This window comes from Zea mays, chromosome 5, assembly GCF_902167145.1.
Source record: "Zea mays cultivar B73 chromosome 5, Zm-B73-REFERENCE-NAM-5.0, whole genome shotgun sequence".
Taxonomy (NCBI): Eukaryota; Viridiplantae; Streptophyta; class Magnoliopsida; order Poales; family Poaceae; genus Zea; species Zea mays.
In genome coordinates this window covers 24,826,117-24,840,173 of record NC_050100.1, presented here as the reverse complement: position 1 = coordinate 24,840,173, position 14,057 = coordinate 24,826,117, and the positions used below count along the sequence as shown (strand labels likewise).

General features: G+C 42.9%; 2 protein-coding genes across 2 annotated transcripts; one reads left to right on the top strand and one right to left on the bottom strand.

Moving 5' to 3' along the window:
* Nucleotides 1–191: 191 nt before the first annotated feature.
* Nucleotides 192–4,859, bottom strand: LOC100272835 (putative DEAD-box ATP-dependent RNA helicase family protein). The gene is made up of 9 exons (NM_001147288.1): nucleotides 4,460–4,859; nucleotides 3,716–3,776; nucleotides 3,319–3,553; nucleotides 2,193–2,431; nucleotides 1,354–1,605; nucleotides 1,095–1,275; nucleotides 868–956; nucleotides 710–783; nucleotides 192–634 (listed from the first exon to the last, which is right to left on the bottom strand). Exons 1-9 carry the CDS (start codon nucleotides 4,747–4,749, stop codon nucleotides 556–558), a joined length of 1,500 nt encoding a protein of 499 aa, NP_001140760.1. The 5' UTR covers nucleotides 4,750–4,859; the 3' UTR covers nucleotides 192–555.
* Nucleotides 4,860–6,684: 1,825 nt separating this feature from the next.
* On the top strand, nucleotides 6,685–7,359 carry LOC100279092 (uncharacterized). Its single transcript, XM_008646514.4, has one exon. It carries the CDS (start codon nucleotides 6,831–6,833, stop codon nucleotides 7,065–7,067), a length of 237 nt encoding a protein of 78 aa, XP_008644736.1. The 5' UTR covers nucleotides 6,685–6,830; the 3' UTR covers nucleotides 7,068–7,359.
* Nucleotides 7,360–14,057: the final 6,698 nt, after the last annotated feature.

Below are 14,057 nucleotides of genomic sequence, written 5' to 3'. Positions count from 1 at the left end.
TCTCGCAACGAAGTTGATACAGAAATAATTTCAAGTTAAACCGTAACACACCATGAAAAATCAAAATCAACAAATACGGCTACAGATAGGCATCACTATATTATGCATCATAACATTAGGGAGATGGAAATGGAAAACTAATCAAATAATAACACAGGCAACTCCAGTAGAACTGAGGCTCTACTGAGATTGGCAAACAGGTAAATTGAAAATGTCAAGCGAGGTAAGATAATGTCTCATCTCATCATAGTTTTGGGCCCCAAGCAGCCCACCCAATGTGCATGTCCTCAGCTAAACAGGTTAGTACCAGATCAGAGCCTACAGGAAACACTTCCTCTACTAATCCAAGTAAGCTTACAAACGACATCAAGGCATTAAAACAAAACCCGACGAGAATGGGGGAGAAATTGATGTGTGACGACAAAGGAATGTAGCCATTTAGGTAGCTTCTGAAATAGTTGCGCCTTAGTTGGAGAACTCACTTGATGGGTTGCTATGTACAGATGTTCTCAAAATAAATAAAATGTGTCCGATGCTCATTGAAACTGTCACATATCATTGGCAGTATATGGACAGGTCAATCTGTGGGGGTATTGTCTTAATTTCCGTTCCAAGTTCTTGCTCAATCCTATATCTGCAAAACAAGGTGGGGGTCAGGAATCTGGATGCGAGACAAGAGAAACAGGCCACTTTATTAACGCAGGCTTACAAGTTGAAACGGTCTTCATAAGTGATCAAGTTCACTGCCAAACCAAGGTGTCCATATCTCCCAGAACGGCCAACCTAGGAATTTGACAACACACATAAATATTTAATTCAGGAAGGTTATAAAACAAACAGCTTCTAGACAAGATTAAAAAAAAGCACCCTGTGTAAGTATGTCTCAGATGTCTTAGGGAAGTCAAAATTAATGACCACATTAACAGCCTGGATATCAATTCCTCTGGTAAACAGATCTGCAAAGAAAAAAAAAGAACCATGATAGTCTTGTAAATAAACTTTCATAAATGACAATTGAACATATGCTGAAAAGTAAATTACTAAATTCGAGAATGAGTTAATGACTAATAAGATAGGAAAATATCAGCACAAACCTGTGCACACAAGGTTTCTGCAAGCACCATTACGAAAATCATGAAACACTCGGTTTCTGTGGTCTTGCAACATCTTAGCATGAATGTAGAAGCATGAATAACCGAGTTCAGTTATTTTCTTAGCCAGTAGCTCAACTCTATTAACAGAGTTGCAGAATATAATGGATTGATTAATTTGAAGCTGGCAAAAAAAGGTAACGTGTCAGTTTATACTTATCTATGAATGAAACAGATAGCATATAGTTAATGTTTGCTGTACCTTTGAGAAAAGTGTATTCAGGCAATGAACTTTTTGCCTTTCTTCGACAAAAGCATAATATTGTGTGATTCCTTTCAGGGTCAGTTCATCCATTAGATTAATCACATAAGGTCTAGGCAGATATTTATCTTTGAATTCCTTGACAGTTACAGGAAAGGTTGCTGAAAACATCAACAGCTGCCGACTAGGTGGAAGGAAATGAATAAGTGCCTCCACAGAAGGCTGGAACTCTGGAGCTAATAGCTTGTCTGCCTGCATGATATCCCAAATAATGTGTTTGTTAAACTTGTAATTTTTGACAGATAATACACATATTAACATACAAAATGGATGCAACATCTGCATCAGATCATTGTAGAAGCAACAATAGTAGACTTCGAAAGTTACTAACACTATCAACAACAACATCAGCTTGTAACACTACGGATTATCAAAAACAAACCACGAACACGCTTTAAGGCACAATGGAGTGGACCCCAAAACTGCAAGTCAGTAAATTGTAGATATGAAGAGTTGAAGACCCTAAGTACACCAAGAACAACATGGTTCTGGAATGTTATTTGAGCAGTGTACCAACAAGTGTGCATTATTAAGACCAATGTTTAGCATCGAGAACATAATCAGAAGGGAGGTCAACATCACAGTAAAATTCATGAAAAGTGGTACAGAAAAAATCATATTATTTTCTTTCAGTGAGTGAACACATCATATACGAAAGTGACATGACTTAGGTAAATCAAGTGGGGAAAGGAACTTTGTGAAAAAAAACACATTCCATTGACTAAGATATGATAAAATATATACAGCACAAGAAAAAATGTAATTATTTCTAATTATACCTCATCCATGACAAGCATTGAACAGTCTTTCAACACACAAATGCCCTTCCTGGTAAGATCAAGTATTCGGCCAGGAGTCCCAACAAGTAAATGAACAGGTTGGTATAAACGCATGATGTCATCCTTCAAGCTAGTTCCTCCAGTGCTAACCATAACTTGAATGTTAAGGTACTTCCCGAGCTCTTTACAGACTTGCGAAGTTTGCAGAGCCAGTTCCCTTGTTGGTACTAGTATAACAACTGGAAAAAAAGACCACAGAACCAGAAAACAAAAATAAGAGACTATATGAAGCACAACAATGAGCCAATTCAATACAAGTAAAGCTGGCACTACGTAAACATCATCCATAACATGTTTTTAGAGAAAGGTGCCAGTGATCAAAAGTAGAATGTTGTTGCCCTATTACAGATTTAGGGTATGTTTGGTTCGCTGCCTAACTTGCCACACTTTGCCTAACTTTTCTGCCTAAAGTTAGTTCTTCAATTCGGACGACTAACCTTAGGCAAAGTGTGGCACAATTAGCCACGAACCAAACAGACCTTTAGTTTGTGAAACAGCCATAGAATGCTAGTGCAAATGGCCTGCTTGTCCACAAAAAGCTACATTTCATGCCTAGTGTTAGTACCGAATATTTTTTTTGTGATTATTTCTCAGATCAATAAAAACAGCACACCAAAATTTCAAGAATTTGGATTTACCTATCACATACAAAAAAAGGACCAAAGAACTGGTTCGTTCACCATATCAGGATCATCAAGTCATCAACATGACCAACAGTAATGAGTACTAACTACTAACAATAATTCAGTGGGCTTGCAACATAAATAAAACATAATACATAGAAGAATTGATGAAACAGTAACTTCTATTATTTTGTAGCCAGTTATGTTGCTCATGTTATGGTAGCAGCTAGCAGCAATTAGAAAAATGATTCCATATGCTTACTTCCAATTTGAAGATACTCCCTCCATTTCAAATCATAAAACATTTTGGCTTTTCTAGATACATTGTTTTAACTTTGTATCTAGACATAGTGTATATATGAGTACATAACAAAAGGTATGCATCTAGAAAAGCCAAAATGTCTTATAATTTAGGATAGAGGAAGTATGAAAGAACAATTCACCTTGAATAGCATTTTTTTCAGGATCAATTTTTTCAAGTGCCGGAATGCAAAAGGCAGCAGTCTTTCCAGTGCCATTTTTTGCCCTTGCAAGAATATCACTTCCAGTCAGCGCAATAGGAATGCTTTCTTCTTGAATAGGAGATGGTCTTTCAAATCCCTTTTCGTAGATTCCCATAAGCAGTTCACGTTTCAAGAAATAATCTTCAAACTCATTGCCTTTTGTTGCAGTGACATCCTGTGTATGATGGCACATGTATCAGAGGCAAGTTATCAATAGCTTGTGGATATAAGCAAATAAGAGCCATTCAAAAACTACTCTGAGACTATTCAAAGGAACCAGGATGCATTATATATACTCGAACACTGAAAGATAACAAGTATTAGAAAGAGAACTCACCTCTGTCCTGTAGCGTGTATCTGGAGCTGGTATATTTAGTTGAGCCTTCCAGTCTTGGGAGCTGGAACAAACAAATGAAGGGCTCACTGAGGATGCTAGTAATAGATAAAGTCTAATTAGAATCATGCCAGTGCTGAATCCAATACAGTGCCATGTGAGTCATTTATGTAATGTGGGTAAACAGAGAATAGCAGCAAAGGATAAAGAAAAATGTCAAATCACACACTTAGGCCATGTTTGAATGCACTAGAGCTAATAGTTACCTGCTAAAATTAGATGCAGACATCCAAACAGCCCAGCTAATAGCTACTTTTAGCAAATCAGCTAATAGTTAGCCAACTAATTCTACTAGTAACATCTAGCCAGCTAATAACTATTAGCTCTAGTGCATTAAAACATGGCCTTAGACATAGAAAACACAAGAGAAAGGCAATCGAGTGCAATAAGGCAAACAAATACAAGGCAGATTAAGTTCACAACAGCATTACTGCGTTAGTCATTTTTACAGCAATGTTTAATTGGTTATATTTCCTTTTTCCAGAAACATGTAATAATCAAAGAATAGTTACGTCAGCATGATATAATAGTAGAAGTAACGTAAACAATGAAGCACCCAAAATCACTCCAACACCCCGCATGCGATCTAACAAAACAAAGAACAAACCCTAGAGACCGCCAGAGCTCCAAGCAGAGTCTACAGGAATGGTTCACCAGAGGAGATATGAAGATAAGCAAAACCAGTACCTCGAGCCTACGGCGTCAAGCTGAGACGCCGTCTTGGCCACAGCGTTTCCGGACGCTGCCCCCGCAACGGCGGGGGCCTGGTCTCGCCGCAGCCACTGTTGCTGGTACGAAGAGTTCCTATGAGAGTGCTGCGACTGCTGCTGCTGGTGGTAGTGGTGTTGCTGCGGGTTTCGGCCGTAGTAGTTGTGGTTTCCGCCACCTCCTCCATTTCCGCCTCCACCGCCACGTCCGGCTCCGCCTCCACCGCCGGAGCCATAGCCGGGTGGGTAGCGAGCTCTAGGCTGGTGCATGGCGGATCTGGGGTTTCGGAGCGCGGGCGAGAGAGATCTAGGGTTCCGACGGTTTCGCCGTTGCGGCAGGCGTGGGTTCCGCTTTTGGACTTTGGAGGTGGATGGGTGCGTGAGCTGTGAGCTGTGAGCGTTCGCTTTCCAATGGGAAGGCTATCTCCATTCTCCACCATCCTCTTCCCTATAGACTCTATCTAATTTTCTATCACACTTCTTATTTTAAACTCTTCTTATTTTAAACTCCATAAGGTAATACTAGTATATAATATAAGATAATAGTCTATAATACGAATAGTGTTTTGTATAATCGTATCAACCCCTACCAGTTAGATTGTCACTCAGCTTTCTACCCATCTCGTCGCCCTACTGAGTCACCATGTTGTCCCGATTAGGGCCGGACGAAATGTTCGTGGCTCGTTGGCTCACTCGGTTGATGGTCAGCTCAGATCGGCTCTTTTAAAATTTTCATGAGCTGAGTTGACATTCTAGCTCGGTTCATTAACGAGTCAGCTCGGTTTGTTAACGAGCCAGCTTGCGAGCTAAATGAGCTACCACATTCAAGCAATATGAAACTATATGCATATCATTTACAGGATAATTGATGAATATGTTATATGTATGTGATGTGTCTATGGCCTATAAGTTAAACTAATGATTAATAAACTTACGTCTATGTGTTAAATTGGTCTATGCAAATATAATTGTGAGTTAAACTGATGAATATGTATGCGAATTGTGAATTGATGAGTGATGAATTATGCTAATTTGGTGTTACATTGACGTGATTTGTGAAACTGTGAGTATAATTAATATTTTCTATTGTTGAAATAGTTTGAAATTATTAAAAATTAATTATTAGCTTGAAATTAATTTAGGCTGTGAAACCCATTTACTCTTAAAATAGAAAATGACAAGAATCAAGACGTTATAAAAAACAACAGGTCCAACAAACATATTAGCTCTAGGGGTCCAAAGTCCAAACATAGCCTAAGTATCACGTTGTTTTAGAAAGATTCTTTCTGGGATTCTTTGTTACTAGGCGTGCACATTTTTACAGTATATCAAAAACCGAACTATATCGTACCATACCGAACCGAAATTTGGTTTTGTTTTTTTTAGTTTAATTTGCTTTCGGTTTTTATATCAAAGAAGTTCGGTGTTCGGTATTGTAATTGGTTTTCACGTATATCAAACCGAAATATTAAAAAATCGAATACCAAACTTTATCAATTTTGAAACCCGAACTTTTCTAGTTTTTAATTTTATAGAAACCCGAACGGTCCCTTATGTCTGAAAAACTCGAAAAACCAAACCTGAAGTTTTAAAAACCCGAATGTCTAGCCCTACTGGTTTCATGTTGGAGCGCTGCACAAAGCCCATTAAATTGAACCTAGGCGCTGGACCGACACGTACACAAAAACCATGGACGAGTCACCGCCAGTCTATGCTTTTGCATCTTGTGGCAGGATTAGGCAACCTAGTCAACTACCCAACTTGGTAGTAGCACACTGATAAAAAGCGATTAACCTCCCCTGAGCTTGCCCAACAGGCACTAACCACGTGCAGGGCCAAATAAAAGCCTAACTAGACACAAGAAGGTTTTAGACAGGGTCACGCAGGCTCTGCCGGTACGCTGCTGTCGGCGCGCTGCGACCTGAGCCCACGGTTCGCGACTCGATTCGCACAACACTTGGCACGCGAGGACTGGAGAGGTGTCCGTCCGTCTCGGCGTCTCGGAGGCACAGGTCACATCCCAAGCGAAAAGCGACTGCCACTTCCGTTTCGAAAGAGACCCCAGGTACGGTCCTCGCCGCGCATCTGGCGGAAACCGGCGGCTACGGCTCGCAGAATCGGAGGCCGAAGGAGCGAAGCGCGACGCGGCTGGTTTGGTGAGCGCGCCCGGAGGCCGGAGAAACCAAACCGTGGCCGTGCCCACCGGTTGGGCGCCCTCCCGGCTCCCCATAAATCCCGGCCGCGCCACATGCCACACACCCCCACACTTCCAGACTTGGCAACCCCAACGGCTACAAGAGCAGAGCAGAGCCGGCAGCACGCGAGAGACAGAGAGAGACAACTCGGGCGCGATGGACGTGTACATCGCGGAGGAGTACGTGGCCCAGCGGCGCGCCGAGAGGAGGGCCGCGCGCGTCGCCGCGGCCGCACGCTGCGGAGAGGAGAAGGCGCGGGCGGACAGCGAGCAGAAGCGGCGGTGGACGGAGGACGGCAAGCGGCCTGCCGACGGCGGCGATGCCGGCGGTGGCGCCGCCGCCGCCTGGCTGCAGGCAGGGGAGGACGCCGTTCTCAGCTACTTGTCGGCTTAGGACACGTGCGTGCGGTACGGGCGGACGTGTCTCCCTGCGTGCGTACGTCCAGCTAGGCAATGCAAATAGACACACATACACACACACATGCGCCAATGCCATGCACAATTTGCGTGGATTGCGTTTGGTGGAGCCAAGTCAGTCGCGTGCATGTGGTTGCTGGGCGATACCAGTTCAGCTCATCCACCCTTTTTTTTTTTTTGCCATGGCCAATTGGCCGCCACCGCGCCACGTCTCGCGGATATAGAAGTTCATGTCTGGCAGTAAAAATAAACTGGCCTCGCTTGATCTAGTCCAATGGCTCGGTCGTCTTGACAAATGTCAACAGACTCGAGACAGTCCAACACCGTGTCCCAGCGAACGAGCATATGGGCCTCGGCCTGAAAACCACATTCAAAATGGGCCATGAACTCAAATGGGTCTAACTGGCCCTGAAAAACGTCTCAGTTGCTGCCACTATCCATCCCCAGCGGAGAAACATGCATGTTCCTCTCCCCGTGTACGCACCCCCCCCCCCCCCCCCCCCCCCAAAAAAAAGTCGTGTCTAATGATCTTTCCTGAGCCTACCACACCTTGCTAAACCAACCACTCTCCTGCGCCACCGACTCATATCACAGCGCAACTCTAAACTTTTTTCATCAGCCTGGCTAAATCTCTAAGTACCATCTACCACCACACGCTTTTTTTTTTACCGACTGGCTACACCACCTTCCCTGTGCTCAAATTCTACCTTTTCATCAGCCTGGCAGAAGCCAGATCCTAACGGCTACAGAGAATTTCTCTTCGGAATGTATTAACGTACACAGGACACCAACCCAACCATTCACCTTTTACAACTCGGAAGCACTGCAACGGCATCATTCATTGCCATTGCCACCGCTCTGTAGGTTTTGGTTTTGAGGAATGGGAGCGGGGGAGGTCTGCAGACGCAGAGCGCCCGCGTGGGTTCGCTGCAGTGCAGACCGGTGGCGAAGGCTATCGTCTGGTGCGGCGCTGGCGAATTCCATGCCACATATATCGGAGATATTAAAACCTGACTCCTTTTCGAGCTCTCCCCGCGCTTCACGGGTTCTCGACGCTGCTCCTCGCGACACGTGCGCTCGTTTGCGGACGTGAAAATTTGTCTACCGCGGACGCAAAGTTTTCAGCCATCCTAGCTCTGAATTCCGCTAAACTGTGGACGCAAAGTTTCTAGCCAGTCTCTCTCTCGCCTTTCCTCTCTCAGCCTCTCTCCGATTCCTTCCCCACACGGCTGCTCCGCTCGTTCCCCTCTCGCTCCTCGCCGCACACGCACGAATGCTCGCCGCCGTCGTCAACCTCCTCCTTGGCGACGCGGGCGAGCCAGACGGGGAGAGAAGGCATCGGAAGACGTGATGGAGAAGAGCAGGGGCGACATGCTGGCGGAGGAGGCCAATCTCGCGCGCGAGGTGTTCAAGGCGCCCGGTCACCAGATCCTCACCATCTGCAAGTCGCTTGTCGTCGCCGCCGTCGTGGGCGGGGTATGAGTCTGAGTCCCCTTACCTCCGTTGCTCTAGTTTCTGAATTATGGGTGTTCAATGAAGTGCCGGAAGAGATAAAACTGACTGGTAGTGGGCTGGATATAGGTGGGTTATTAAACATTAAACTTATACATAAAGAAGGCAATGCTATTATCAGGCGACACTTGGAAAGCTTGCCTCTGAAGACATTTGACTCTGTGAGTACAAATTGCTCTCTTTTAGAGATATCCGCACAATGTTTATTCAATAAAAGAAATAGTTGATGAACCAGTCAGTAACCCCTTTGTTCCAAAATGGAGGTTGACATGCAGTTTAGAATGGACATACTCTTCATAATCTTGAGCTCCAATATAATCTTGTGTTGCATTTATGTGAAATGGTCTCTTTAGTACATGTACAAATTGCATTCAAATTTTATGCTAGATATGTATCAGGTTTCTGAAAATATAAGTTTGGAAAACGAAAGGGAGGCAAGAGCAACCCCATATATTATTAGAAGAAAAAGAGTCAACCCAGTTTTATGGTGAAACCGGGCCAGAAATCGAACAACCGCTCTGCCCAGAGTGCCACCAATACCCACTGCTAGAGGACCAGTCCAAATTACTTAGAAAAAGAACTGTGCCATTGTCAGCTTGCAAAATACTACCTATGATTTGCTTTCATTGTTGATTTGCTTCTGTAGTAGTATCTCAATGCTAGCTTTGAAACCATAGATTTTAATTCTTGCAGATTAGTCAGTAGATGACTCCATTGTACATCCTGATTCACGTTCTTTGGCTACACTTCTTATTCATTACATTCAGGTAGGTATAGACATAGTGTTTACTTGCACAATGTGCGCTTTTTCCCTCCTTGCCTATGTTATCCTAAAAATCAAGGGAGTCGTTACATTTGTTGAAAGTCAGAGTAGTAGATCTTATATTATCAATGTGTATGCTGTGATGTAAGTCTGATTTAAATGACTTCTAATGTTTGTGAAATCTATATTTATCTTTTGCAGCCACTGCCTTGATGTGCTGGCATCTACTAGTTACATTCTGCTCCCTTCATGTAGCATTATGGATGAAGTTCTTTGAGCATAAGCCTTATTGATTATTTGATTGTACGATTGACCAGCATTTACTGTTTATTGCTTATTTGATTGCATGATTCACCAGACATTTGCTTTCCTTGCTCTTTTAATGACTCATGATCATTTTAATAGATGGAATGAGGCAAAGAGTCATTTACTAATGAAAAAGGCTACTGTAACAAAGGTTGAGGTTGGTCGTCTTGGTGATCGTGTTTGTTTGGATCTTTGCAGTATCATGCAACCTGGCGGACACCTTCTGGTTTGTGTGTACCTCTCACCTGTTCACTGTTGCTACACATTGGCTCTTTGCGCGATGGACTGGCTTTGCAGCATTCTGGGATGTTTAGTGCTGCTTGGTTCAAACGAATTCCAGGTACTTGAAAAGTCATTATTAGGATTTGCCTTTCAAATTGCATTTACAACCAGTGAGATATAAACTATTCCCCTACACATTCATGAAATATTTGCACTGCATATAAGTTATAAGAGATTATTATTGCCTTTTACCTTATTTCCTATGTTTTTCCATAAATGAACTAAATGCAATAGTTTTTTCTTATTGTGCGCTGTGAATCAGATGCCACGAAAAACTATTCGTTGTATTTGTTCATGTGTACAAAGTATGTGTACTTTAGTTCATTGTACATAGTTTCGTGTACCATACATCGTTACATGCTCTGCTACTTCTCTACATTAACATAAGCGCGCACTTCTAAAAACCTGAAATATATACCTGGTTACACGATTTTCAGCCACATAAACAATATGATCCGGCTAGCCCACGCGCCAGCGTTGTAATACATTGTTTCTGACCATCATAAAGGACTGCAGTGTTGCTAATCCTTACAGAGCAGCCACAGTCATGGTTTAGCTTCACCGCCCTCCCCTCCAAATTCCAAATTATAACATGTTATATCTTTTCTGGATATATAGCTTCTGTGATACCTAAACCAAGCAAATTCCTTGTAGCCGAGCATGGTCAGAGACCAGCGTGAGGGAGTCATGATGGAGAAACCGAGAGAGAAAGAAAAGAAACAAATTGTTTTTTTAGTGTAACGAATGCCATTGGTGGATAATTACCTCCAACTCTATGAGGAGATACAGATTCAATGTTTTTCCAGTTCTATGAGGGGTTACATTGGTGGGTTATTTTTGTAGTTCTTACCGAAAGCCAAAGTGCAATGTTAATTCATAGTTTCTTCATGATGCTAATGCATTCTGTCTGCTTAATCGTTCTCTTACATGCAACATCACAGGAAATGCAAGCACCAAGATTAGAACTGTGTTTGTTATCGTTACTAAATGTAGTTACACAATAGACTTTTACATGTGATTCAGAGTCAATGATGCAAATAATCTTATAGAATATTATAGAAAGAAACAATTTTATTAATTGATCCCAGACAAGGAAATGAACTTGTATTTTCTTAAAGTAAAACTCACAATTAAATGCTTAACAAGCAAATAACAAGCACTGTCTTTGGGTTTGATTTGTTTCACTATAATAATACATTTATCTGTCTATAAGGGCTGTTTCTAATAACTAACACTTTAATGTTTATGTCGTTCTTTTGCGAGAAGACAGGAGAGAAATGTTTGAGTTGCTCCTGCATAGATTAAGAACGAAGTCGATCGTGCAGGCAATGGATGCACTACCAGAGTATCTTTGGAGCTTGCCGGTTGAAGAACAGGCCCCGCTGCAAATCAACATCTATGAGCTTAGCTTTTTAGATATTTCTTTTGTCTCACAAGTTAATCCACAATTGGTGGCATGTTGTTGTTTGTTACTTAGGATTTGAGTCCTCTTTGTGTAATGTTCTGGAGATATATGATCACAACATGAATGAACTTGAGGAAAGTGATTAGCAGGCAATAGAAGGTATTATATCTAAAAGTGGTTATTTTACTTTAGCTGGATTGTTTGGGACACTAAATAATTTCTCATGCATTCAAGTGTATTTGAATACTCTAAGGTTGGTTTTTTGGCCTTACCTGGGGTGATTCAGATGACGGCGTGATTCAGATGGTAGAGCACCCGACAGGGCGCTTTTTTTCTAGTATTATTATTATTACTACTACTAGGTGCCAGCTTACCGACCGCTTCAATGCCTTGCCCGCCGACGACGCTAGTATGGCAAAACCTTTTTTTTTGCTTTTATGGACTCGGCCAAAGTTAATTTAATTTAGTTCGGTTTTGGTCAGACATTGAGTTTGCATCAGTTCTGAAGGCGGATATGTAGTACTGACGACCACTGCTGCTTCCGGAAAGGAAAAAAAAGAAAGAACGAAAAACACCTTGCTTCTCGCGGTGTCAAAATAACAATCCTAAGAATATAAAGACATCTTGCGTTTGCAAACAAAACCCTGACACCCCCTCCCCCCTTCTGTCTTCTCCTCGTGCTGTTCTACAAGAACGTTTGCGAATCCATACTCGGCAACCACCCCGCCAACAGCAGATCGTCAGAATTTGTCAAAGAGGTGGGGGCGAGGGGGTTACTGTACTGTCGGTGACCCGTCGTTTTCCAAATACTAACACTCACGATAATATGAGATGCAGAAAAATCATAAGACGTCAAGATCGAGGTGGGGGGGGGGGGGGGGGGGGGGGCAGAGAGTACCCCGCTCAGCAGGCGGTAGAAGAAGAAGAAAAAGTGGGTGGGACCCGCCAGGTGACGGTTGGAAAAGTGACCGTTGGGCTGGCAGCAACTACTGCCTCTGTATGACTGCAGCCGCGACGATGAAAGGTTCAAAAGAAATCCACGCCTACCGCTTTGACTTTTACTTCTTTCCACGCCTTTCTTTTGTTCCGCGTGGAAAAAATTACGAGTCACGTGCGCCCAAAAAAAGTCGTATTCTTTTGATGTTAAGTCACTGTTTTGGAAAATCTCTTGAGTTAAGGGATGTTTGAATGCACTAGAGATAATAATTAGTTGGTTAAAAAATTGCTAGTAGAATTAGCTAACTAGCAAATATCTAGCTAATTATTGACTAATTTACTAAAAATAACTTATATTTGAACTATTAGCTAGGGTGTTTGGATGTCTCTAACTAATTTTAACCACTAACTATTAGCTCTAGTACATTCAAACATCCCCTTAATAAATAGCCAGCTAATAAATTGTTAGCTAGCCTAAGACAGCTAATAAACTACTTGTTAATTGTGTAATTAGAGATTGAAGTCTTATAACCAATTTTAGCAGCTAACTTTTAGCTCCAGAGACCTTCTGCTCGTTCATGGAGAAGTTAGTGCTCCATTATTATGGTTTTGTTAAAGGAAAACAGACGGGGCAGACAAAGCTGCATGACCAAAAATAAAGTGGAACAGTACACCAATATTTTACGTCCTTGGGGAAGTGAATATAATAATATTAGCTAATCTTTATTGGGTTGTGCAACATCCCAACAGCAGCAAGGATATGGAGTACTAAAGGACTGGATATGAATACCAGGACAAAAGTTGCAGGTGTGCCCCACTCTTCAATGTGTTTATTAAACTTTAATGAGATAGTTGTTCTCTGTTTTTTGAAAATGCTGCAGGAATCGTAATATCAATTAAAGTCTGACAGAAGCTCAATTGTGTGTTTGTTGTCCAATTTTTTTTCTGTCTTTCGTCGAAACCCCTGCTTTATTTGGTCACAGTTTCTTGATTTGATAATAACCACTGTCACTGTATCTTCAATTTGATACATGAGAGGACAGTTGTATTTCCCCCATTTTAAGGCTCACACTACGAAGGTGTGTTTGGTCTTCTCCTTTTTTGTTCTTGATGTGGAATGTATTTTGGCAGCTTATGTATTTTGTATCTTCTTCTTTTTTTGCAAAGCCACGATGTTGAGCAAGTGTTCGTCGCCGTTGGTCCATCAGATATTCACATGGCAAAAGAGCACGAACGAAAAGGAGAGGCTACACTAAACACTAGTCCAAATGAACGTGCTCCTCTTAGCAACTCCGTGTCCATGCAGTTGACAACGTATGACTACTTGTACACATAACATGTGATTGGTTGCCTGGGTGTCGAGCACAGCGACGGCCCTGAGGGGGGGCGCGCGGGGCGGTCGCCCCGGGCCCCCGGGAAGGATGGGCCCCACACCTGACACCAAGAGCAGAGCAGTCAGATTAAAACGGCCAGAACGCAACGCAAGCAGTAGATCACGGAACAGAAGTCCAGGCGTCCAGCAGATTACGGAACGGAAGTCGAACAGAGCAGTCGGAACTCCAAACAAAACGTCGTCGCTTCGCTTCTGCAGACTGCAGTTTGGCCTTCAAGTCCGGTCGAACTGCCTGCGCTGAGCCGCTGCATCCGGCCGTCTGGCGTCTCGCAGAATCGCAGCAGCAGCCAGCAGGACAGGCCCGCCGCCATCCCTGACGCCGCCGGCCGGCGGCCGGACGCCCGGACCTGCACAGCGCCCTAGCGGCCCT

What these genes read in the sequence shown, in the direction of transcription:
- LOC100272835 (NM_001147288.1), bottom strand. Translation starts at nt 4,749, where the DNA reads ATGCACCAGCCTAGAGCTCGCTACCCACCCGGCTATGGCTCCGGCGGT. An exon ending in TGAATACACTTTTCTCAAAG is followed by an intron (nt 1,276 to 1,353) that starts GTACAGCAAACA and finishes TTTTTTTGCCAG; the next exon opens with CTTCAAATTAATCAATCCAT. An exon ending in TATGAAGACCGTTTCAACTT is followed by an intron (nt 635 to 709) that starts GTAAGCCTGCGT and finishes CTTGTTTTGCAG; the next exon opens with ATATAGGATTGAGCAAGAAC.
- LOC100279092 (XM_008646514.4), top strand. Translation starts at nt 6,831, where the DNA reads ATGGACGTGTACATCGCGGAGGAGTACGTGGCCCAGCGGCGCGCCGAG.